General features: G+C 30.7%; 1 protein-coding gene across 1 annotated transcript; it reads left to right on the forward strand.

Moving 5' to 3' along the window:
- Positions 1–10536: 10536 nt before the first annotated feature.
- Positions 10537–11823, forward strand: LOC146925929 (VQ motif-containing protein). The gene has a single exon (XM_085758362.1). The coding sequence runs from the start codon at positions 11021–11023 to the stop codon at positions 11588–11590; it is 570 nt and encodes a 189-aa protein (XP_085614488.1). The 5' UTR covers positions 10537–11020; the 3' UTR covers positions 11591–11823.
- The last annotated feature ends 9051 nt before the right edge of the window (positions 11824–20874 follow it).

The following is a 20874-nucleotide window of genomic DNA, read 5'->3' on the forward strand; positions in this document are numbered from 1 at the left end:
TGCATGAAGGTATTGTTTCAGTAATCCAATTATGTGAAAAATCCATAATTTTGACATGTTCTAGTTCACACACTTGGATAGGAAGTTGGAGGACTTTCAATTGAAAAGTAGGGTGCCATGATGGACTTTCTTCAGTTTCCACATACAAGTTATTTGTCATTGATGATAATAGGAAACTTCAAGTTTAGAATGATTAGTCAAAGATCTAAATGAGAAAAGTCCATCAAAGTTGTTATCAAAGAGAGATAGATATTCAAGAGACTTGAGACTAGTGATGAAAGAGGGAATGTTTCCAACCAAATGAGTTGATGACAAGTCAAGTACTCTTAAGGTTTGTCAAGTTGCTAAGACAACGAGGAAAATGACCACTCATTGTATAGCTGAGGTCAAGTTCCAGCAGATTCTTCATTCCACATAGTCCTATAAATATTACGTTTATAAGTTTTTGAATCATGAGTAAATAAGAGAGTCACTAACTTAGTTCGTGAAATTGTAGGTGTCGGACAATTTAGTTTCTAAAATTAACGAAATTCCAAAATGATTATATATAAATCCTCGACGGTATTAACCATTTTGGATCAGTCAAATCAATTCTAGAAATTGTCTAATTAATCAAAAAATAATTATTTCATGAATCACTTTAGCATTTCATTAATTTTACGCATTGAATGATCCGACATCTACAATTTCAAGACTAAATTGGAGATTAAATTAATGATTTACTCTATATTTTGGTTAATTACTAATAAAAGCAAAAAACATTTACATGTAAAAGTAATCTAATTGATTATTGGGGTCTAGTCAAAGTGGTTGGTGCATAGTGCATGTGAATGTTATAAACCCAGAAGTACCGAGTGTGATTCGAGTCTAATTGTAGTAATTTACCTTCAATTTCAACCCAACCATTAAAATAGTTAGCTGATAAATCAAGATGAGCTAAATGTTTGAAAGGTTGAAAATATGAAAAATTGAGGAGCCAAACATCAGTTATATTGTTTGGAATTGTAACACTTTCAAGCAAGAGATCCGTGACATGTCCTGTGGTATGGTTGCACTTGACACGTTCCCAAAAACAGCAATCAACTTCACTATTATAATCCCATGATGTAAGATTATTGTATTGACTACTTTAGTTTGTAATCAAGAAGGTTTTGAGATCTAATAAACCCAACTTTTCTTTCTCTAAACAACCTTGTAATTCCTTCACATAAAACAAAACAACAACAATCCACAAGCACAAGTGATATTTGATTATAAACTTCTCCATTTAGTTGTTTTCTCTTATGCTTCCTTTGTGACAAATAATGGATCATATGTATATATAATACTAATTGGTGATAGAAATTAGATTATGGTACCATTATTCATGCATTATTTTTAACTATATTACAGTCAAAGTCGAAATTTCTATACGATTTCGCTTAGTCAATTGTATAATACTTTTTGAGCAGCATCTAGGGAGTTGATTTTTATTTTATAAAGTACTCACTCCGGTCCTAAATATAAGCAAATTTGACTTTTTAGATTCATTCAATTAATGATGTATGTGGTCCATAATATGAACCACATACATCATTAGTTGAATGAACCTAAAAAGTTAAATTTGCTTATATTTAGGACCAGAGGGAGTACAAGTCAATAGAAGTTTGGAAGTTTCATTTGTTTTGATTGTAGTGTCACTACTAGACACTACTGAGTTTGTTACGTACTTATGTTTGGTACGTGAGTAATAAAACTTTGGATAAATTATACTAGAAGTCCTTTAATTATTTGTTTTGATTCAATCTTCTTGCTATCTTAGAAACAACCTCTTCAATCTTCATAGGTGAAGCAAGTGCATGTGTATGACTTTTATGAAATCGAGCTATCTCATACCTACCCCCTTCCACCCATTTGAAAGCCCATTTGAAAATGGCATTTGCATTGCATCCTCTCTTATAACACTCCGTTTAGATTTTACAGTAAGTTCACTTTGCTCTTTATCTTTTCTTTTATTTGGTAAATAAACTTTTTAAAGTAAACAAAATATTTTCAATATTTTGCAGAGTTTTTATCATTTGTTTCACATGATCAACTAAACAATTAGAAAATGAAGATCTAACATTGCAACAATCATCTATAAGTAAAAGCCGATATAAGAGTAATCAACAACATAGTTATTCAATGCTTGATCCGCACTCAAGGAGTCACATTCCATCACAATATTACGAAATCTCAAATCAAAAGCAAATTGAAGTGTAAGTCGAAATTCATGAGCTTCGACCACATCTGAGTTAGGTAATGTTGAAATCTGTTAAGCTGCGGCAACCAAGAAAAATATCTTATTTTTTGACAAAAATTACCTTTATATTTTATCATAATACCAAAACTACATTATTTGCATCTTCTTATGCGTCGGTGTTAAATTTAATATTCCACTTTTTTTAAGGAATTTCATTTGTTGATGTACACCAAAATAAAAATGAAAACACATATTTTATGTTCTGTACTAGACAGTCTACACTTGTCCCCGAAGCAAAAAATAAAAATAAAAAACCATATATAATATATGATAGAAAATGATACGATTAATTTAGTGTTTTGATAATTAATTACTTATAAATGTTTATGATAATCAATTATATCCAAAAAAAATTCTTTAAAAGTATGTAACCTTTTAAATACTTATCCATAATTTAAATTACTTATACAATGTTTAATTACATCATGTAATTTACATGGATAGTTTGGAAAATTTGTTTGAGTCAATAAAATAAAGATTGTTTTGATAATCACATTCACGTGTACAAAAGTTGAATTGATTTTTATAATTCACGTGTACACACCTTAAATGACTTTTTTTATTGAACGGTTGGAGTAGTATACAGAATTGATTCATAAAATTGGCTAGTGGTTCTTCTTCAAAAAAAAATGGCTAGTGGTTATCAATTACTTTATTTGTTTCTCCTTCAAAAAAAAAAATTACTTTATTTGTTTCATTATAAATGTAACTTAAGATAGTGCATACTTAATAAAATGATTAGCTACACTAATTAATCACGTGCTATGGTAAACTAATGTGTTAAGACTAGAATATTCATATTACTTAGAATAGTTGAAAGTAAAGTAGAGTTGTTAATTAAGTGATATATTTTTTTTAAATGATGATATCATTCACTAAAGTAATAAATCTAGTTAGTATTTTAAAATGACAAATAATTTAGAAAAAACAGAAATATTTCAAATGTAATACTTATAGTGAGACTTGGGGATATAATTTTTTTGTCAAGTAACTTAACGGCCGTAGTTCTTACATTTTAGGTTTAATAGCAGTTTTTGCCCCCTAACTTTCACGAAATTGCTATTTTGGCCCCCTAAGAAAAAAAACTACAAAACCGCCCCCTAAGTTTTGCAACTGTAGCAGTTTTGGCCCCCCAAGGCCAATTTTTTTTTTATAAAAATAACACGTGGCACCTTCTTAGGGTGCCACGTCAGCGTAGACCGAGTCAAAATTGGCTGTGGGGGCCAAAACTGCCACAGGTGCAAAACTTAGGGGGCGATTTTGTAATTTGTTTCTTAGGGGGCCAAAATCGCAACTTTGGGAAAGTTATGGGGTTAAAACTGCTATTAAAATTACATTTTAAATGTGAAGAAGTGGAAAGTCTAGGGTTCGAACCCCGACTTCTACATATAATTGTCCTTCCTTACAACTACCAAATGAGTTGTGCTTACAAGATGAGATATAATTCAATCAAGTGGTTTGTTTGGCAAGAAAATGAAATTAATTAAGTTATCAATTTGAACAATTAGGGTCTATTTGTTAGCTAACACACCACTACACATAAATATTTACCTAGCTAGTTACGCCCAGTCTTCTTTGGCAATCATAGTGTCCTCCACAAACAACCCTTATGATTGAATGTTCCTTTGGCTTCATTCACACACAGAATGGATAATGGAATTGAAAACGATGGCTTTCTTTCTATAAGTGCCTCTTTTGACTACAATAAAGAAGGGTGCTATTAATTTTTGTCAATTTTTCCATAAATACTTACAATATGCTAGTTTATCTATTTTTTTTTTTTTGGTACAGCTAGTTTATCTATTTTATATACCATATTTTTGTCAATTTTTCCATAAATACTTACAACATGCTAGTTTATCTATTTTATATACCAAATACATAACTCACTTATTTTAGTTAGCAATGGTGGTTAAAGTTTCTATAAGTGGGCCAAGAAAATTCCAATTGGGCCAAGAAAAATCGAATAACCAGATCTGAAGCATGTGAAATGTACACGTGGTCGGTGTTTAATTAAATATCATAGTGTGCATATAATATATATAGCCATTTATTTATATAGGTAGGATGATTCACATGCAATTTTGAGACATATTATTCTCTTTTATTCTTTGTTTTGTTTGCTCAAATTGTGTTGTTAAATTTAGTGAAACATGAAGCATATATTCTTGGCACCTTATCTTTTCGCGAAAAAATGAAGTGTTTGAAGCTAAATAGTGAAGTCCAAAGTCTAAGTGGTGATTGTATATGTGAAACTTTTAGCGTGGATAAGAAATTATGTTCTCTCATGATGTACTGAAATTGGGAATTGTGTTATCTCAAAAAGGTGTCTACTTAAATAAAATGGTATGAAATGATTGGTGGATAACTAAGTTCTTAAAATATATGGTATAATTTGTTAGGTTGTGACATGGTTTCCAAAGTTTTTCTAGCGGATGTAGTTAAGAGGTGTGTTTTGTTGGTTGTAATGGCGGTGCAAATATAAAATGTGAGAGACTCGTGTAGTGTCTCGGTCTTTTGGTAGTTCCTGTTCACGAATTTGTCGTGTTTTCGATGATCTTCAGACTCTCCAACAAGTGGTATCAAAGTCTTGATTCAACTTAGTAAAAGGTGGATCAAATATAAGACGTGGAAGACTCACACTTGCAAGGGATATACAAGTATGAGAACATGTTTGTCGAGCTCAAGTATGAGTAATTAGTCACAGCAAATGCACTAAATGTTGGACGTATAAGAGAGACAAACCATATACCAAATACCTTAAGATTTTAAGTAAATTTAATGTCACCATTAATGGTCATATATAATTAGTCTATATTTACTCTAGGGTTCTCCAAACTCCCCAACATAATTTGTGACCTCTATCTATACATAAAGGTGTGTGATAGGATACGTAGAACCCATTTATTTTGAGGAAATATTTTCTATATGTATTTTCTAAAAGTTGGGTTGATTAAACTAGTTAACAAGGAGAAAAAAAAACTCATAAAGTAAGTCATTGGGATAGAGAGAAGATTAAATGCTAGTTAGAGATAATTGATTTCAAGAAATAACAAAAATAACTTTTTGTAAATCTGAATTCAAACCATACCAATAACAATGATATGTGGAGCAAGTATCAAATGAAACCGATAACCAAATAGTCCAAGCAACACCAAGATTTGGCTATCTAGTTTAGCCTAAAAATTAACCTACGTGTTGGAAAGAGAGAAGCTCTTTGATGCATTATTCACAAGTCTTTACAAGAGATACAAATAATTTAAAACAACTTAGCTTCAAGAGCTTTCCAAGAGCAATCCCTAATTGCTAACCCTATTCCCAACTCTCAACTCAAAAGAAAATCCTAAGAGAAATCGAGAAAACTTATACCTTATATAATGAAATCTAACTACTCAAGATGTTTTAATGTGTTCCCAATCCAAGAATCTCACCCAAAATCACTCAACTTTTAACCCATAAAAATGCCCTCTTTTGGTCTTATAAGATATCTCCAAGTTACACTATCTCTCTACTTGAAAACCATGCACAATGGCTTAAATATGAGCTTCAAAATTGGTATAGGTGCCTTGCACTATGCACCACCCTCATTGTGGTCAAAGAGCCATTGCCAAAGGCGTCTTGCATTTGAGGCATTGAGGGTAGGCTTGAAAATTGCTTTAGAAATATGTCCTGCTTGGTGCCTCGTAGTTCGAACATGGGACATCCAATGTCCAACTTGTGAACATGCACAAATGAAATTTGAAAGCACTCACAACAATTATCCACCTTACCCTTAAATTGATGGTGATGCCAATTTAAAGACTAACAATCTTGCTGCTTTCTCCATCCTGAGTATTGTTAACCCCACCTCTCAAAGCTTATCAACTAGTGTTATTACCTCCACCTCAACAAGTTGATCAACGAGTGTTATTACCTCCAACTCTCCAAGATAATCATGAGTGTTTGATGTATCTCAAAACAATCACCTTTCTACATGAAGGTCCACGTGTATTTATCTATATTTTATAGTCCTACAAGCTTCACCCTTGCCTTTTTAACCCTCAGAATGCCTTCATCCCTCTTGAAGATTTTGCATCCAACTACCCTAGAATTTTTAGATAATTTCACAAGTTTCACCATAATCTCTTCATCTCCCAGAGTAATCATTTATGTCCTCTTGAAGATCATCTTGTCGCCAATTATTCTTGGATTCTTAAGTGACCCCCCAAATCGTACCACACATTCTTCAACCTCGAAATGTCATATGTACTCTTGAATATTTCCTTGCCCTCAATTAGAGTGTAACACACAGGGTCTTCATAGTCAACCACTTTGGTGCCAATGTTGGTTGTCTTCTTCTAGTTTTACTAATGGAAAACCCACCTAAGCTGAGTTTTCTCCATCAAAGTTTCTAGGTAGGTAAATCTACTATGTATTTCGTCTTGTAACCTACAAACCTTGCCAAATGCTATGAAATAAAATCCAAATTATTGTGAGTTTTCAAAATTATTGCTAACGAGTTTCAACTCTTTTGGGTTGGTTTTTTCTCTTTCTAAAATTACCCTAAACTTTCAATACAAATAATACATATAACAAACTAGATGAGTATATCTATTCTTACTTTTTCATTATTCCAATTATACTCTTAAACAACTTAGTCTGTAAAGTATTTATATTTTTACTTTTAATCAAAATCAAAATTTTATAAAAAAAACACCGTTCATAATTTTCAAACATTAACGTAATAAAAATAGCGGAAAGACGGACACGTGAGTGCATGTCTTTTCGCTAGTAAATAATAAAGAGTGTGATATAAAGAAAAACATTAATATTTTACTGCTATTGTCAAACAATGTATAGCTGAGTTCAATTTATTTTTGCAAAACAACTTATATTTTAAGAGGGGGGAGTAAAATGTACAACCTCAAACATGTTAAAAGTAATTCTAGAATATTTGAATACTTAATGCATATCTATCATCTAACTATATGTCTAATGTAAGTACAGTAGAAACTCTTTAATTTAATACTCGGTAAATTAATAAACTCTCTAAAATAATAAATTTGTCCGGTCCCGACTTGGACCAATGTAAAAAATTGAAAAACTCGATAAAATAATAAGATAATAATTTTTTGGGAGATCCCTTTATAATTTTCGGTCCCAAGAAAATCATAAATTAATAATTCATAGAAACTGAAAAAAAAAATATTAAGAATATATTGAACACATTTGTTCCTCTTGTTTACATTTACTGCACTTCAAAAGTTATTATTGATTTCCAATGCATATGAACACAGTAGTTACTAATTTACGTTGAGTTCCAAGGTTCGCTGCAACGTAATTCTAAGAGGCATAGACTAATTTGCCTTTTTGTTTGGTATGTACAGTATAATTACTTAAAAACTCTTTAAATTAATAATTATTAATTTATCGATAAATTAATAACTCTCTAAATTAATAAATTTCTCCGGTCCTGACATTATTAATTTATAGAGTTTTATCTGTATAAGCAGTGAACTTAGGATACAGAAGCAGCCAAAAGTAGAATTGTCCCTAATAGTAAACGAGTTGAAAATTGGGAAGACTACCGTAAAGGCAAGAAAGAAACTAAATATGTCAAAAAGGGGTCAGAAATGAGAATAATCAAAACCATCCAAGCAAAGCAATTTGAAAGGAAGAAAGTGTAAAGCAAAGAAAACTAAAATGAACAAAGCCAAAATTAAGGAATCAATTGAGACAAACTTTTGTCATCAATGTCAAAGTGGAATTCCTCACGCAAGCTATGGGAAGGAAAATACTCAGAAAGAGAAAATTTACCCATCCCACCAATGCCACTAGATTTGCACACTATAATAAAAAATTTGGACTTGGAATAAGAGAATAAAAGAAAGACAAAATCACACGGCATAAATGAAATTTTTTAATGTTATGTTTTGTACAATTAATAACTTTTTCAACATTCAAAATTTTAATAAAAAAATTGTTAAAAGTTATTCTAGAATTATAAAAAATGATTTTGATATGTTTAGCCTAAAATTGATTTCGTCTTTAAAATTGATTATGAATGTGTTTGGAATTGCGGTAAACAGGCTGAAGCTAGGATTTCCTGCTTTATAAAAGTGGCGTTGAAGTTACATTGGGAAGCAAGAATTGTGTTACAAACGTCACCCCAAACACACTATATAACTTACTCACTCTGCTCTCGAATATAAACAAAAAACGTCACACAAAATTGATTTAGTAGGTATAAATTTTTAACTAGATACATCAAATTTCTTTAATTTTTTTTGTTTGTATTTTAGACTGAAACAGTCAAGTGTAAATGGATTTTTTTCCTTCATAATAAGTCAATCAAAGTATGTTCATAACTTTGACTTGATTCTCAATATGTGTGTGATGCTACTAGAATTCAAACCCAAATTCTCCAAGTCCCTTCTCCTTATGGAGACAAGTTACTTTCAAAATCAATTAATTCTAGAAATTGAGATTTAAAACTTTAACCTCAAAACATAATATTTTTTTTTATCTAAAATTTATAGTCAATTTTATTTTTACAACATCAAAATATTCATTATTTATATTTAATTCATTTTCAACAAAAAAATAATTTTATAAAATCAATGTTAATCATATAAGATTCAAAAACATAATTTTTAAATTTGAATATGACATTTAGTAAAAAGATGGACATAATATGTACCAAAAAAATGAACATAATATTCATGTGATAAGCTGACAGAAAAATTTATGAATAGAATAGAATTGTTCACGTCCAAAGCTAGCCAAAAATTTGATTTTTCTGACCAGATTCTGACCAAACTCAGACGGTGCCTTCAGATAGATAGATATATAGTTTACCACTTTTTCTCTTATTTTTTTTCTCATTTCCCTTTCTATGTTTATATTGATGATTATTTCTTTCTTGTACTATAGATATAGAAGATAGAGAGGGGGCTTGTTCTGTTGTTTTGTTGGTTCATTGTTTTTCAATGCCCTGCTGACCCCGCAGGACTGATTATTCAATGCCAGCTTTGCATCATTTATTGTTCCTTTTTTCAAATTCAAATTGGACCACCGTTGAGTCCTTCTTACACTAATTTCCCTTATTTACTCCATTCATATTCATTCATTCATTACCCTTCTTTACATTCAAATATTCAACTCATTCATTCATTCAAGTGCTTGCTTGCTAGTAGTAAAAGTAAAAACCACTAATGTCAAACTATAGGGTTAGAAATTGATAGACGTTTACATCTCTTAACAATTTAGATTAAATTTGACTTTTGATCAGTAAATACGAAAAAACGTATGTTAAGAGATGCTAACTTCTTAAATAGATCTCATTCGTTTAAGATATTAATCTTTAAATACCGCAGTTGTGTATGGGAGGATAGCATATGGTTTATCAAAAATATAAAAGCATTAATGGATAAGGAGTTGCCATTATTTGCATTATTAGCAATCATGTTATGAAAGAAAATACAAAAGACGCAGCCAAATTAGAGTTGCCCTGCATGTGCATTGCCATAAAATGATAATTAATTAGATTTTAGCTATAATTGAATTACTTTAGTTGTCCTACATTAATGGACTCAAATTATGGATGGAAATAAGTTGGGTAGAAATATGTTTTATATATTTTAAGTATCGATTGAGGGATAGCCTTCCAAAAAGCTCTACTCTCATTATCTGGATTTGAACTCTAAACATACGATTTAAAAGCTCAAGCTCTTATATCCATTAAACCAAGAGATTGTTGTAATTAACAAGATTTCCATCAAGAAGCTTTTGTGCGACTTTTGCAGTAGTAAACTTGAGTAATACTCACAGCTTACCCTCAATCATGATAATGAATTTTTACTTGCAACGATAAAAGAAAAGATATCAAGTTCCACTCACTAAAAAGTTACACCATTTTTTTTGGAAAAGCTTCAAGACAAAATGCTCTTTTGTTTAGCCAAAGTTTCCATCTTACCTTTTTCATTACAAACTAATAGTGTGGTAAGTTGGTTGCAACTTCTAAAGTCAAACACCAAAGGAGTGTTGAAGAGGTAATTACGAGTTTTATACGGGAATGGATTCCATCATATCACTCTTTAAGCATTCTAGAATAAGTGATCAATCTTTAAAAAAAATCAAATATTTTGATTTACATGTATTGATTACACATATTTTTATAAATATTTATTACTTATGGTTCTTAAAGAATGCCCTAAAAGCGAAAAACTTTAAATTACAAATTGAAAACCTAATTGAGATTAGTTTCATAATCGATCCAAATGAGATTAGTTTCTTAATCGATGCAAGTAATTGATTATACTCTTGAGCAAATAAGATGCCAAAAGACTTTACCTAAAAAAAGAGATGATACATACCCCTTTGACATGATTAAATAATTTGTACAATGTCCTTATCACAATTTTAAAATAACAAAATTGAGTGCTTAATTACTAAAATGAGAAAGGTGGTAAAAGTTTTCACTTTCTCTTTTCATTTTTTCTCCTTATATATCACTCTTTCAACACACGCCACTCTACATTGTCATAAAGCAAAGCAAACACTTCTTCTAAATCCTCACACAAATCTCTCTCACCCTCTCTCCCTCTCTCTCTCTCTCTCTCTTCCACTCTCTCTATACTTCATTCCTTTCTTCCCGCTTCCTCTCTTCAATATTACCCCCACTACCCATCTCTCACAAGTAACCACAATAATCTCTATCTCTCTCTCTCTCTCTCTCTCTCTCTCTCTCTCTCCACAACCATGCATTCACCAACATATGGATCCGACCTAACAACACAACCAAACACAACCTTTGTACAAGCAGACCCATCAAATTTCCGACAAGTTGTCCAAAAACTAACCGGAGCATCACAAGACCCATCAGCCCAAAAACTTCCACTCACACTCCCTTCTCGTCTAACAGCCCAAGCCCAAGCCCACCGTCCTCCACCAACAACAACCACCATGGAACCACCAATGGGCTTAAAAAAACCCAACTTCAAACTCCACGAACGCCGCTCTAAAAAACTCCAACTCAACGTTTCGGAAAATCCCATGATGTTCCAAAACAACAACAATAACATGATGATGTTAATGAATAGTAACAACAACAACAACATGCGAAGTGTTATTATGGCTTCACCAGTTTCACCATTGGAATATTACTATAGTCCAAAATCACCACATGAAAATGAAGAAAAAGAAGAAGAAAAAGTGATAGCTGAAAAAGGTTTCTATTTGCACCCCTCTCCTAGAGCTTCTCAACAACAACCACCTGAACTTTTACCTCTTTTTCCTTTGCATTCTCCTTCCTCTCAATCTCATTCTTAATTAATATAAATAATTAATGTTGTTTTTTTTGTGGGAGTTGATTGTATTTTTTTTTAAGTTTATTTTTGCAATTATAATTAATTAACTACTAATTATTTTGCTAGATTGAGTATTTTTTTTTATTTGATTTTTTTTTTCTTTAATTAGAGATGTACTTTTATTATGTATTGCGTGTGTCAGTGTGTGTAGCTGTACTGTGAATAAATACTGTTCTGTTGATTCTACGTTGACAAGTTTGGTTATTCTCCTATTAGGATGAGTGGATGACCCTTATCAAAATTATTATGTACACCCTCCGGTCACTATTATAAGCAAAAAACAACATTTTGGATTCATTCATTTAATGATGTATGTGGTCTATAATAAAGACCAAATACATCATTAAATGAATGAATCTAAAATGTTGTTTTTTGCTTATAATAGTGACCGGAGGGTGTATAAAGTATATGGTCTGGTACTTAATTGGTAATAATTTAAGATTATTTCTTTGCAGTTTCATTTTCATATTGGCTTTTCTTAAACGTGAATGACGTGCTAAGAAATTGATGGAGAGTTTAGCTTTAAGAAGCAATTAACCGTTGAACTCTAAAACACGGATTATATTTATTTAATTTATCTCTAGTTTTAATGCATGACGTACAGTGTGATGTGATCATAATACTCTACTCCTGTTTATCAACAAATAAGGAGGTATTTAAATATGTAAAATTCATTCCCTAAAAAAAATGTTCAACTTAACAAGTGCAACTATTAACGTGCATCAATAAAGGTATTTAATAGGCTAAAGTGTACTTTTGGCCCCCCAAACTTTTAAAAGCTTGCGATTTTGGCCCCCCAAGAAAAAAAATATCAATTTTGGCCATCTATGTTTTCCCCCTTTTGCACTATTCGTCCAAATGGCCAATTTTGACCAGTCAACGCCTGCGTGGCATGCCACGCGTGTAATTACTTAATTAAAAATAAATAAAAAAAGCCAGATAATCATCTTTTAAATTAAAAATCAGAAAATTAATTTTCAAAAATTAAAAAAATCCATAAAATCAGAAAAAAATTAAAATTTAAAAAGTAAAAAAAAATTAGATTTTTTAAAAAGGTAAAAAAAATCAGAAAAACAATTAGTTTTTTTTTCGAAATTTTAAAAATAGAAAAAAGTTCTGATTTTTTTTTCCAAATTAAGAATATATTTTAAATTCTGGTGTCAAATTTTCAAAATAAAAAAAATATCAGATTTTTTCTACAAAAAATAAAAATTCTGGAAAATATTTTAACTTTTAAAAATCTGGATATAACTTTTTTTAAAAATTTTCGAAAAAAAAATCTGAATTCTTTTCTAAATTAATTAATTTTTTTAAAAAATTGGAATTTAGATTTTGATTTGAATTAAAAAAAATTATATTCAAATTTTAAAAAATTAAAATATCTTCATAATTACGTAAAATCTGAATTCTGGACTAATAATTCCAGATTTTATAAAAATTCAAGAATAAAATTTTCACAAAAAAAAAATCTGAATTTTTTCTAAATTTAAAAATTTTAAAAAAATTTATATTTGAGCTTTTCTGAATTTTAAATTTTCTAAATGATCATAAAAAATCTGAACTTTATTTTATTTTGAAAATTATTTTCTAGATTTTTAAATATCTTCTTAATTTTGAAAACAATCAGATTTTTTTCTATTTTAAATTGTTTTCTCTGATTTTTTTAATTTTAAAAAAAAGTTCTGTTTTTCTGATTTTTTTTAAAAATTTTGAAAAATAATTTTTATTTTTTAAAATTTTTAAATTTTTGAAAATTAATTTTCTGTTTTTTATTTTTATTTTTAATTTAGAAGATGATTATCTGGATTTTTTATTTATTTTTAATTAAGTAATTACACGCGTGGCATGCCACGCAGGCGTTGACCGGTCAAAATTGGCCATTTGGACGAATAGTGCAAAAGGGGGAAAACATAGATGGCCAAAATTGATATTTTTTTTCTTGGGGGGCCAAAATCGCAAGCTTTTAAAAGTTAGGGGGCCAAAACTACACTTTAGCCTATTTAATATTAAGTTAATTTTAAATGTATCCAAATTTTTGGAGGAGGAAAAAAATTGTTTTAGATATGACACATTTAATTGTTCTCAAGTAAAGTTAATTTTAATTTGAACTTTTAAATTTATTGAAATTATTGCTTGGAGACACTGCCATCGGGTTTTGTATTTGCAGTAGTTAATGTGTGGTTGCAACAGAAGTATGCATTCAACCCTCTCTAATAATGCAGACCAAAAGCCGTTTAAATGGTTGAGGGCAAGCTCAATTCCGCCCAAGGTGAACGGTAGGTGTGGCAAAACCGATTGAGCACGTCAGATCGGTCTATTTAACCTATCATTTTAGGCGGATTAAATTGAGGTTTTGAGCTCAATCCTTTAAGTTGACCCATCCCGCTTAACATGTTGGAAAAAAGTGGTCGGTTTGTGGGCTAGCTTAATATAAAAACTATAATTTTTTTAATGAAAAACCATGTGAATTATAACATCGAATATCAGTCTGCAATTTTAAATTTTGTTCGTGGAGCGTTTTTTTTAATTGCAACAAAGCACGTTAATAACTATATTTTTAAAATTTTGGTAATATCGACAACAAATTATAAAATTTTATGATTCATGTAAATGAGAATTTGAACTCGGTTATCTAAATTGGCCCGCTCCGTCTTGTTTCGTTTTTGTCGATGAAAATTTGAACTCGATTATGAGGCCTTTTATGTTAAAATATGAGGCATTCTTGCTTGCAAAATCTAAAGAAAAATAGTTTTTTGTTGGTGGGTCAAAAGTGAAAGTTTTAGTGACCTTACCGAGTCGGCGCTGATGGAGTTGGCTTATAATGCGGAAAGGAAAGAATTTAGGATTGAAAAATAGTTTTTTGTTGGTGGGTCAAAAGTGAAAGTTTTAGTGACCTTACGGAGTCGGCGCTGATGGAGTTGGCTTATAATGCGGAAAGGAAAGAATTTAGGATTGCAAGATTCACATTGGTACAATGATCCATTCAAATGTATTAGATTGATATTGGCATAATTGTATATGGGTTGGAGTATCCCTTATACTCCCTTTAATAAAATCTTTAAGAAAAAAAACATGAAATTTGGAGTTTTTGTCTCGGTAATTAATTAGGGCTAATACTAATTAGATCTGAGTGTCATGAGTGAACTAAGAATTCTAGTCTTATATTCCACTTCGTTTTTCAATTTTCTTTTCTAATTTTCAACACTTACAATACTTTTCTAAAACTTCTCAAAAACAAAGAACGAAAAATCACAAAAACCAACATACAATCCTTCGTTTTTTCTTCAAATCCACTTCTAATCCATCACATTTTTTAAGTTTCAAAGATTTAAATAAAATGCCGGTATACATTTCCTCTTTTTTTTCTTTCTTATGCACTAGCATCGTTTAGATTTTAAAATCAAGTGTGTGTTTCATTTGTTTGAATTCTAAAATTTGAAAGGTATGCAGAGTTTCTCGTTTATGGTTTCTTCCTTATTTCTCTTGTATTCTCTATGATCCAGAAATGTAGAGAAATACTGTGAATACCAATCGCATTAAGGGGGACAGAATCTCAACATGCAGAGCTGAAATAGGAGAACCCTCTCAACCTCAGCTATAGCCAAGAGGAAAATCCACAATTACACGAACCATAGGAAGAGCAATAGATTCAAGAAGAGGCATTGGCACAATCACAAGGTGGACAAGCTCCAAAGTCATATCTCGAAGGCCCCTTCAATACGTCAATGTTGTCTTTGTACAAGAGTATGTGAGTAGACACATTTTGGAAGAAATTAAGAATATTGGTTACTAATACATAAAAAATGTGAGACAAATATTTGAACTAGGAAATCAAATCTGCTTCAAATTTACAAAAGTTAATCTCAACAATATGGTGGACGTGTTCAAATTATACCATGATGACCAATGGCCATAGTCATTTTGATTGATTACGTTGGAAATGCATATTATGTCGTCTACTACTTTGTGTTGTTTAATTTCAATTGTACTATTTTTTAAATCAATCAAGTATATTATTCATTCGGCATCACTAACACTTAACACAACAACATCCATATAACAAAAAAAAAATAAAAAATGCATATAACAAAGTTGTGTGATAACATGGACATTTGCCTAGTTTATCTTAACACGATCAACTTTCGTTTGACAAAAATCAATTACAATAGAAATAATTCATTCAAAATTGATTTTTCACTTAGGCAGGAAGGTACTTAATTCTTTCTTTGATAAATTGTCGAAGAAATTGTCCCATTCGGAGCCAATGGATGGGCAGTTTTTCTTGGTGCTTTTTTTTTTTTTTTTTTAATGTTAGTATAGAACAATTAAATTCTAAAAATTGCTTGTTTGACCAAATAATCTTAATAAAATAATGTTCATCTACTTTTTTTTTTGTTGGGTGCAATAATATTTTTATTTGTGTATGAAGTAAATATACTCATTTCTAGTTGGTGAATACCTTCCAACTTTCTTTTACAACTAGTATGTGGACCCGTGCCAAGCACGGGCTAGAATTTCTCCGTACTTGAGGCGAGAATATGTTGTGATTTATCAAGTGTCAGTTACGGTCTAACATTGAATAACAGTGGAAGTTGAACAAACTCTTACACTTGCATGGTTGCTCTTTATCCAATGAGTCGACCCATACCAATGTTGATTCCCTTAGAAGGTCCGACGATGATATCATAACCCGATTCAACTTTGTGGGGAAGTAGCATTGGTTCATGATGGTAGACCGCAGATGCAGAGAGTCTCGTACTTAAGGAATAAATGTTAATGTGTTAAGTGTGAGTTAAGTTTCGCATTGGCTGCAAGAGTAACCGTTGAATTCATATACCTAATGCCTTAAGGTTTAGTGTGGAGATGTGATGTCAATCTCACTTTTGTGGTATCTGTTCGTCTAATGTGATGATCAAATTCAATGTAGAATCAACCAGAAGTCACAACATTATGATGAACTGTTTTTTTAGTTTTTGGATTTATTATTTCAAATTCCTTTATTTTTTTGTCTTTAGTGCATGTGACAATGGAAAATTGCATGAATGTTATGTTGAGTTGACAAAATACATGTTTATTAGACATTTACAATTATGTAATGTTTTTTTTAAATGAGTATAATTTTTCTTATCATTTCTTTCTTCTTAAAATTCTTTTTTCATCTTCATTCTATTTATAATTTGTTTTCTCTCCTTTCTTGTAAGAAAGAAACATAAACCTTCATCCATGAAACCACCATCAACCCACATGTTTTACCATGTAGTGATCCAATATGATATTACTTGTCTATGTCAACAAATCACAAATGCGAAGAGTCCCACACTTGAGAGAGATATGCTAATGTGTCATATGTGAGTTTATATTCTATATTGGATTCAAGATTAGATGGTGAGAAAAATATAAGTGAGAAGACTCATATACATAATGCCTTAAGATTTTTTTGGTGAATTAGAGTGGTGTCAATTTATGTCTTAAATTTTATTTCTTGGATGTGCTATTTTTTTTTATTCAACCTCTATTATTTCAAAACATTTCAATTTTGATCTTTGGCGGGATCTGGAAATAGAAAATTGTAGATGTTTTATGCTGAGTTGAACAATAAATGCTTATTTGACATTTTAAGTTAAGATATGATGTCAATCTCACTTGCGTGATTGCCTTTAACCTAATATGATGATCCAACTCAGTGTATGCTACATATGTAGTCTCCCTTTGTAGTCTAAGTCTTAGCATTATGATGAACTATTTTAGTAATGTTCGGATGCCATTTGTTTGGTTTTTTTTATCTAAAAATTTAGTTTTTGGATGTCTTTCTCTTTAATGCTATTTTTAATTCAATTTTGGTCTTTGGTGGCATGTGACAATGAAAAAATGTTTATGTTGTTATACTAAGTTGACAAAATACATATTTAGTAAATATTTTAAAATGATGTGACATTTTTTTAATTAAGTATAATTTTTTGGTAAAATAGTTACCAAGAAATCTCTTACTCCTTTAACAATCTCATAGAAAAAGTACACACTTCATTTTTTTCTTTATCATTTCTCTCATGTTCAAATTTCTTTTTCGTATTCATTATGTGAACCGTCAATACTTTCCTAAAGACTTGGTGCCCACCAGAAGGGGCAGTCCCATATTTTCATCACTTCGCCTTGTCCCAAGATTCGTGCTTGGGGGGCTGTGAACCGTCAATACTTTCCTAAAGACTTGGTGCCCTCCAGAAGGGTCATCCCATATTTTCATCACTTCGCCTTGTCCCAAGACTCGTGCTTGGGGGACTGTGAACCGTCATAATATTCCTAAAGACTTAAAAACCCTCCAGAAAGGCTCTAAGCCCTCTAAAATGGCTCAGGCGCCCTCCAGAAGGGCTCTTGAGGCCTAAGCGCGCTCATCTTAGGGCGCCACCCTTCTTAGCTTCTAGAAACCTCTAGAAAATGCGTAAAATACACAAATACCACTGTTTCTTGGGAACCAAGCAACCGAAACCGAAGCCCATAGTAGGCTATAAATACCACCTTGAGAGCATTCTCAAAGCATCCAATAATCAGTCTAAACCCTAGAATACGATACTTAACCCTAGTATCCCTTACTGTATTGTGTTTTTTGCAAGTACTTTATGTTTCTTCTAATTTCCGGTCTCTATTCTCATGAAATAAAGGTACATAAACCTCCTCTATGAAATCAACATCAACTCACCTTTTTGAACACGTTGTGTCTCTGTTTGACTTTATATGATTATGTCACATAATAAGAGGATGCATATAGTCACATACTTAATTAAATGATTTTAATGTGTGAAGTATAAGTTAACGTTCTACATAGTTGATGCAAGAGTATACTTCGGATAACATATTAGTGTGATATCTCATATACCCAGTGCCTTCAGGCTTTGGATGAATATTTGGTGTCAATCTCACTTGTGTGGTTGCTATTGGTCTAATATGACTATCCAACCTCATTTAGGCTTCTATTGAAGTCCCAAAAATATGATAAACTGTTTTGTTAAATTTTGGATGTAATTTGTTTGATTTTTTATCTTGAATTTTCGTCATTGGAAGTCATTCGCTTCCATACCATTTGTAATGTTCATATTGTTCATTTTCATACCAATTTTTCTTTGTTCGTTTTCATCATCCATATATCTAATGCCTTAATTTTAGGGTGAAAATGTGGTGTCAAAATCATTTGTGTTGATTCTCTTAGTCTAATATGATGATCAACTCTCGAAAGTCACAAACTTATGATGAACTGTTTTTTCTTTAATTTTTAGATGTCATTTGTTTAATTTGTTTGCTTAAAATATAGTTTTTGGATATCATTCTCTTTCACGTGAATCTTTTCATTCAACCACTCTTATTTCAAATTCATTTACTTTCGGTCTTTGGTGGCAAGTGATAATGGAAAACTGATTTTTTTAATCTGATGGAAATCTGAGTTGACAAAATATATGTTCATTAGACATTTAAAATTATGTGGATTTTTTTTAATTGAATCTATTTTTTTTGTAAAATAATTACCTAGAAATATCCAACTTCTTCAACAAACTTATAATATTACCAACAACTCCCATTATTCCATATACTCCTGCGAATAAAACACATTTGTTTCCTCATCTTCTCTCATGTTCGAATTCCTTTTTCATATCTGTTTCTTCCTTTTAAATTTCTTTCTTTCTTCTTAAGAAATAAACGAACATAAATCGCCTTATATAAAACTACCACCAACCAACCTGTTAGAACATAATGTGTCTATGTTTGACCTTATTTTTTAACATGCATTTAAGCATTGTTTTTTAGTTTCACATATGTTTTCTCAACCGGAGGTTACCATATTTGAGGTGTATATCAACAATAAATGTGAAAGTCTAATTGATAGTAGTTTATAGCCTTATGTAATTCAACAGCAATGAATACGAATGAAAGTGAAAGTCATTTGGATTTGAGGAAATCATTCTAATTAGAAGATATAAGGATTTTTTTTGCCCTAATTTTTAATTTTATTTTTTCATAAGTGAATATGCGCACTTAATTAAAAATATACTAACATTGAATTATAAATATTTTTAGGTCCTCCAAAAGTTAACTACGCCGGAAGAAATTATATTCAAAGCACTAAATGTGAATACTTCTTATATAAAGAATTCAAATATTAGTTCAACACCAAATTAGAGTATACACTATATGAAAGGAAACATTATCGGTAACTAAAATTAAGTTTCGCTTCCTTCAAAAAAAATTAAGTTTCACTAGAGGTTTATGAGTAGTTTGTCCAATTGGTTTTGAAATATGTTCCAAAATTTGCTAGGATAGATATTACAGTCAAAGTCTAAATTACGAATGGTGGAGTGCACATTAATATTTTGGTATTTTTTGTTAAAAATATATGGTATTTGGTATATGTATTTTGATGCAAAAAAAAAAAAACACAAAGATATTTTATTTATTTGAAATCCATAAATTTCTCACACATAGCTTCCCAAATATCACAAATATTCTTGTTATTGTCGTTGACAAACAATTTACATGAGAATGGAAATGGATCCAATACCTTTTGCCTTATATGTTTTGATAATAAGACCCGTAATTATTTACTTTCCTTATGAAAAATGGCACAATGAATATCATTGTAGACAATTAAAAAAATTATGTCCGTGTAATCGTTTGTGGATCATGCCTAATTTATAAATAGATTGACATGTATATTCATTTTAAGAGATATTCATTTGAATATTTCTCAAGTATACAGGTGTGTCATGATTGACATCATGAACGAATTACGAACAATTTGAACGAATATGCTCTATGATTCCTTCACTGGATTGTTCTCAGAGATGTTATCAGATCTTGATGCCATTACAACACTCTATGAAAGAGAAATATGCAAATGAAATGATTGAAGAAACATGAGGTACATATGGTTAATAGTATAAGTAAAATATTATTTGAAGCAAATTGAAAAAAAATGATGTAATAAAACCAAAATGAGGCACTATGATTGGCTCAACAACATAAAAATGACACATGTTAATTTGTCACAGTTTAATGATTGCCTAATCAAAATTAAAACAAATTGATGCAAATCAAAACATTGCCTAATTAAAATAAAAGCAAAATTTGTCAAATATTTTTTTTTTGTCCGATAAGATCCAAGATTTGCAGCAACACCAAAGTTACTCAGAATAGACATTTTCCTTCTTTAACTCCTTAAATATGTAGGTTCAGAGTTCTTTGAACACCCAAAAAATATTA

Source organism: Medicago sativa, chromosome 4, assembly GCF_051527215.1.
Source record: "Medicago sativa cultivar Bolivia chromosome 4, Bolivia_mono, whole genome shotgun sequence".
NCBI lineage: Eukaryota > Viridiplantae > Streptophyta > Magnoliopsida > Fabales > Fabaceae > Medicago > Medicago sativa.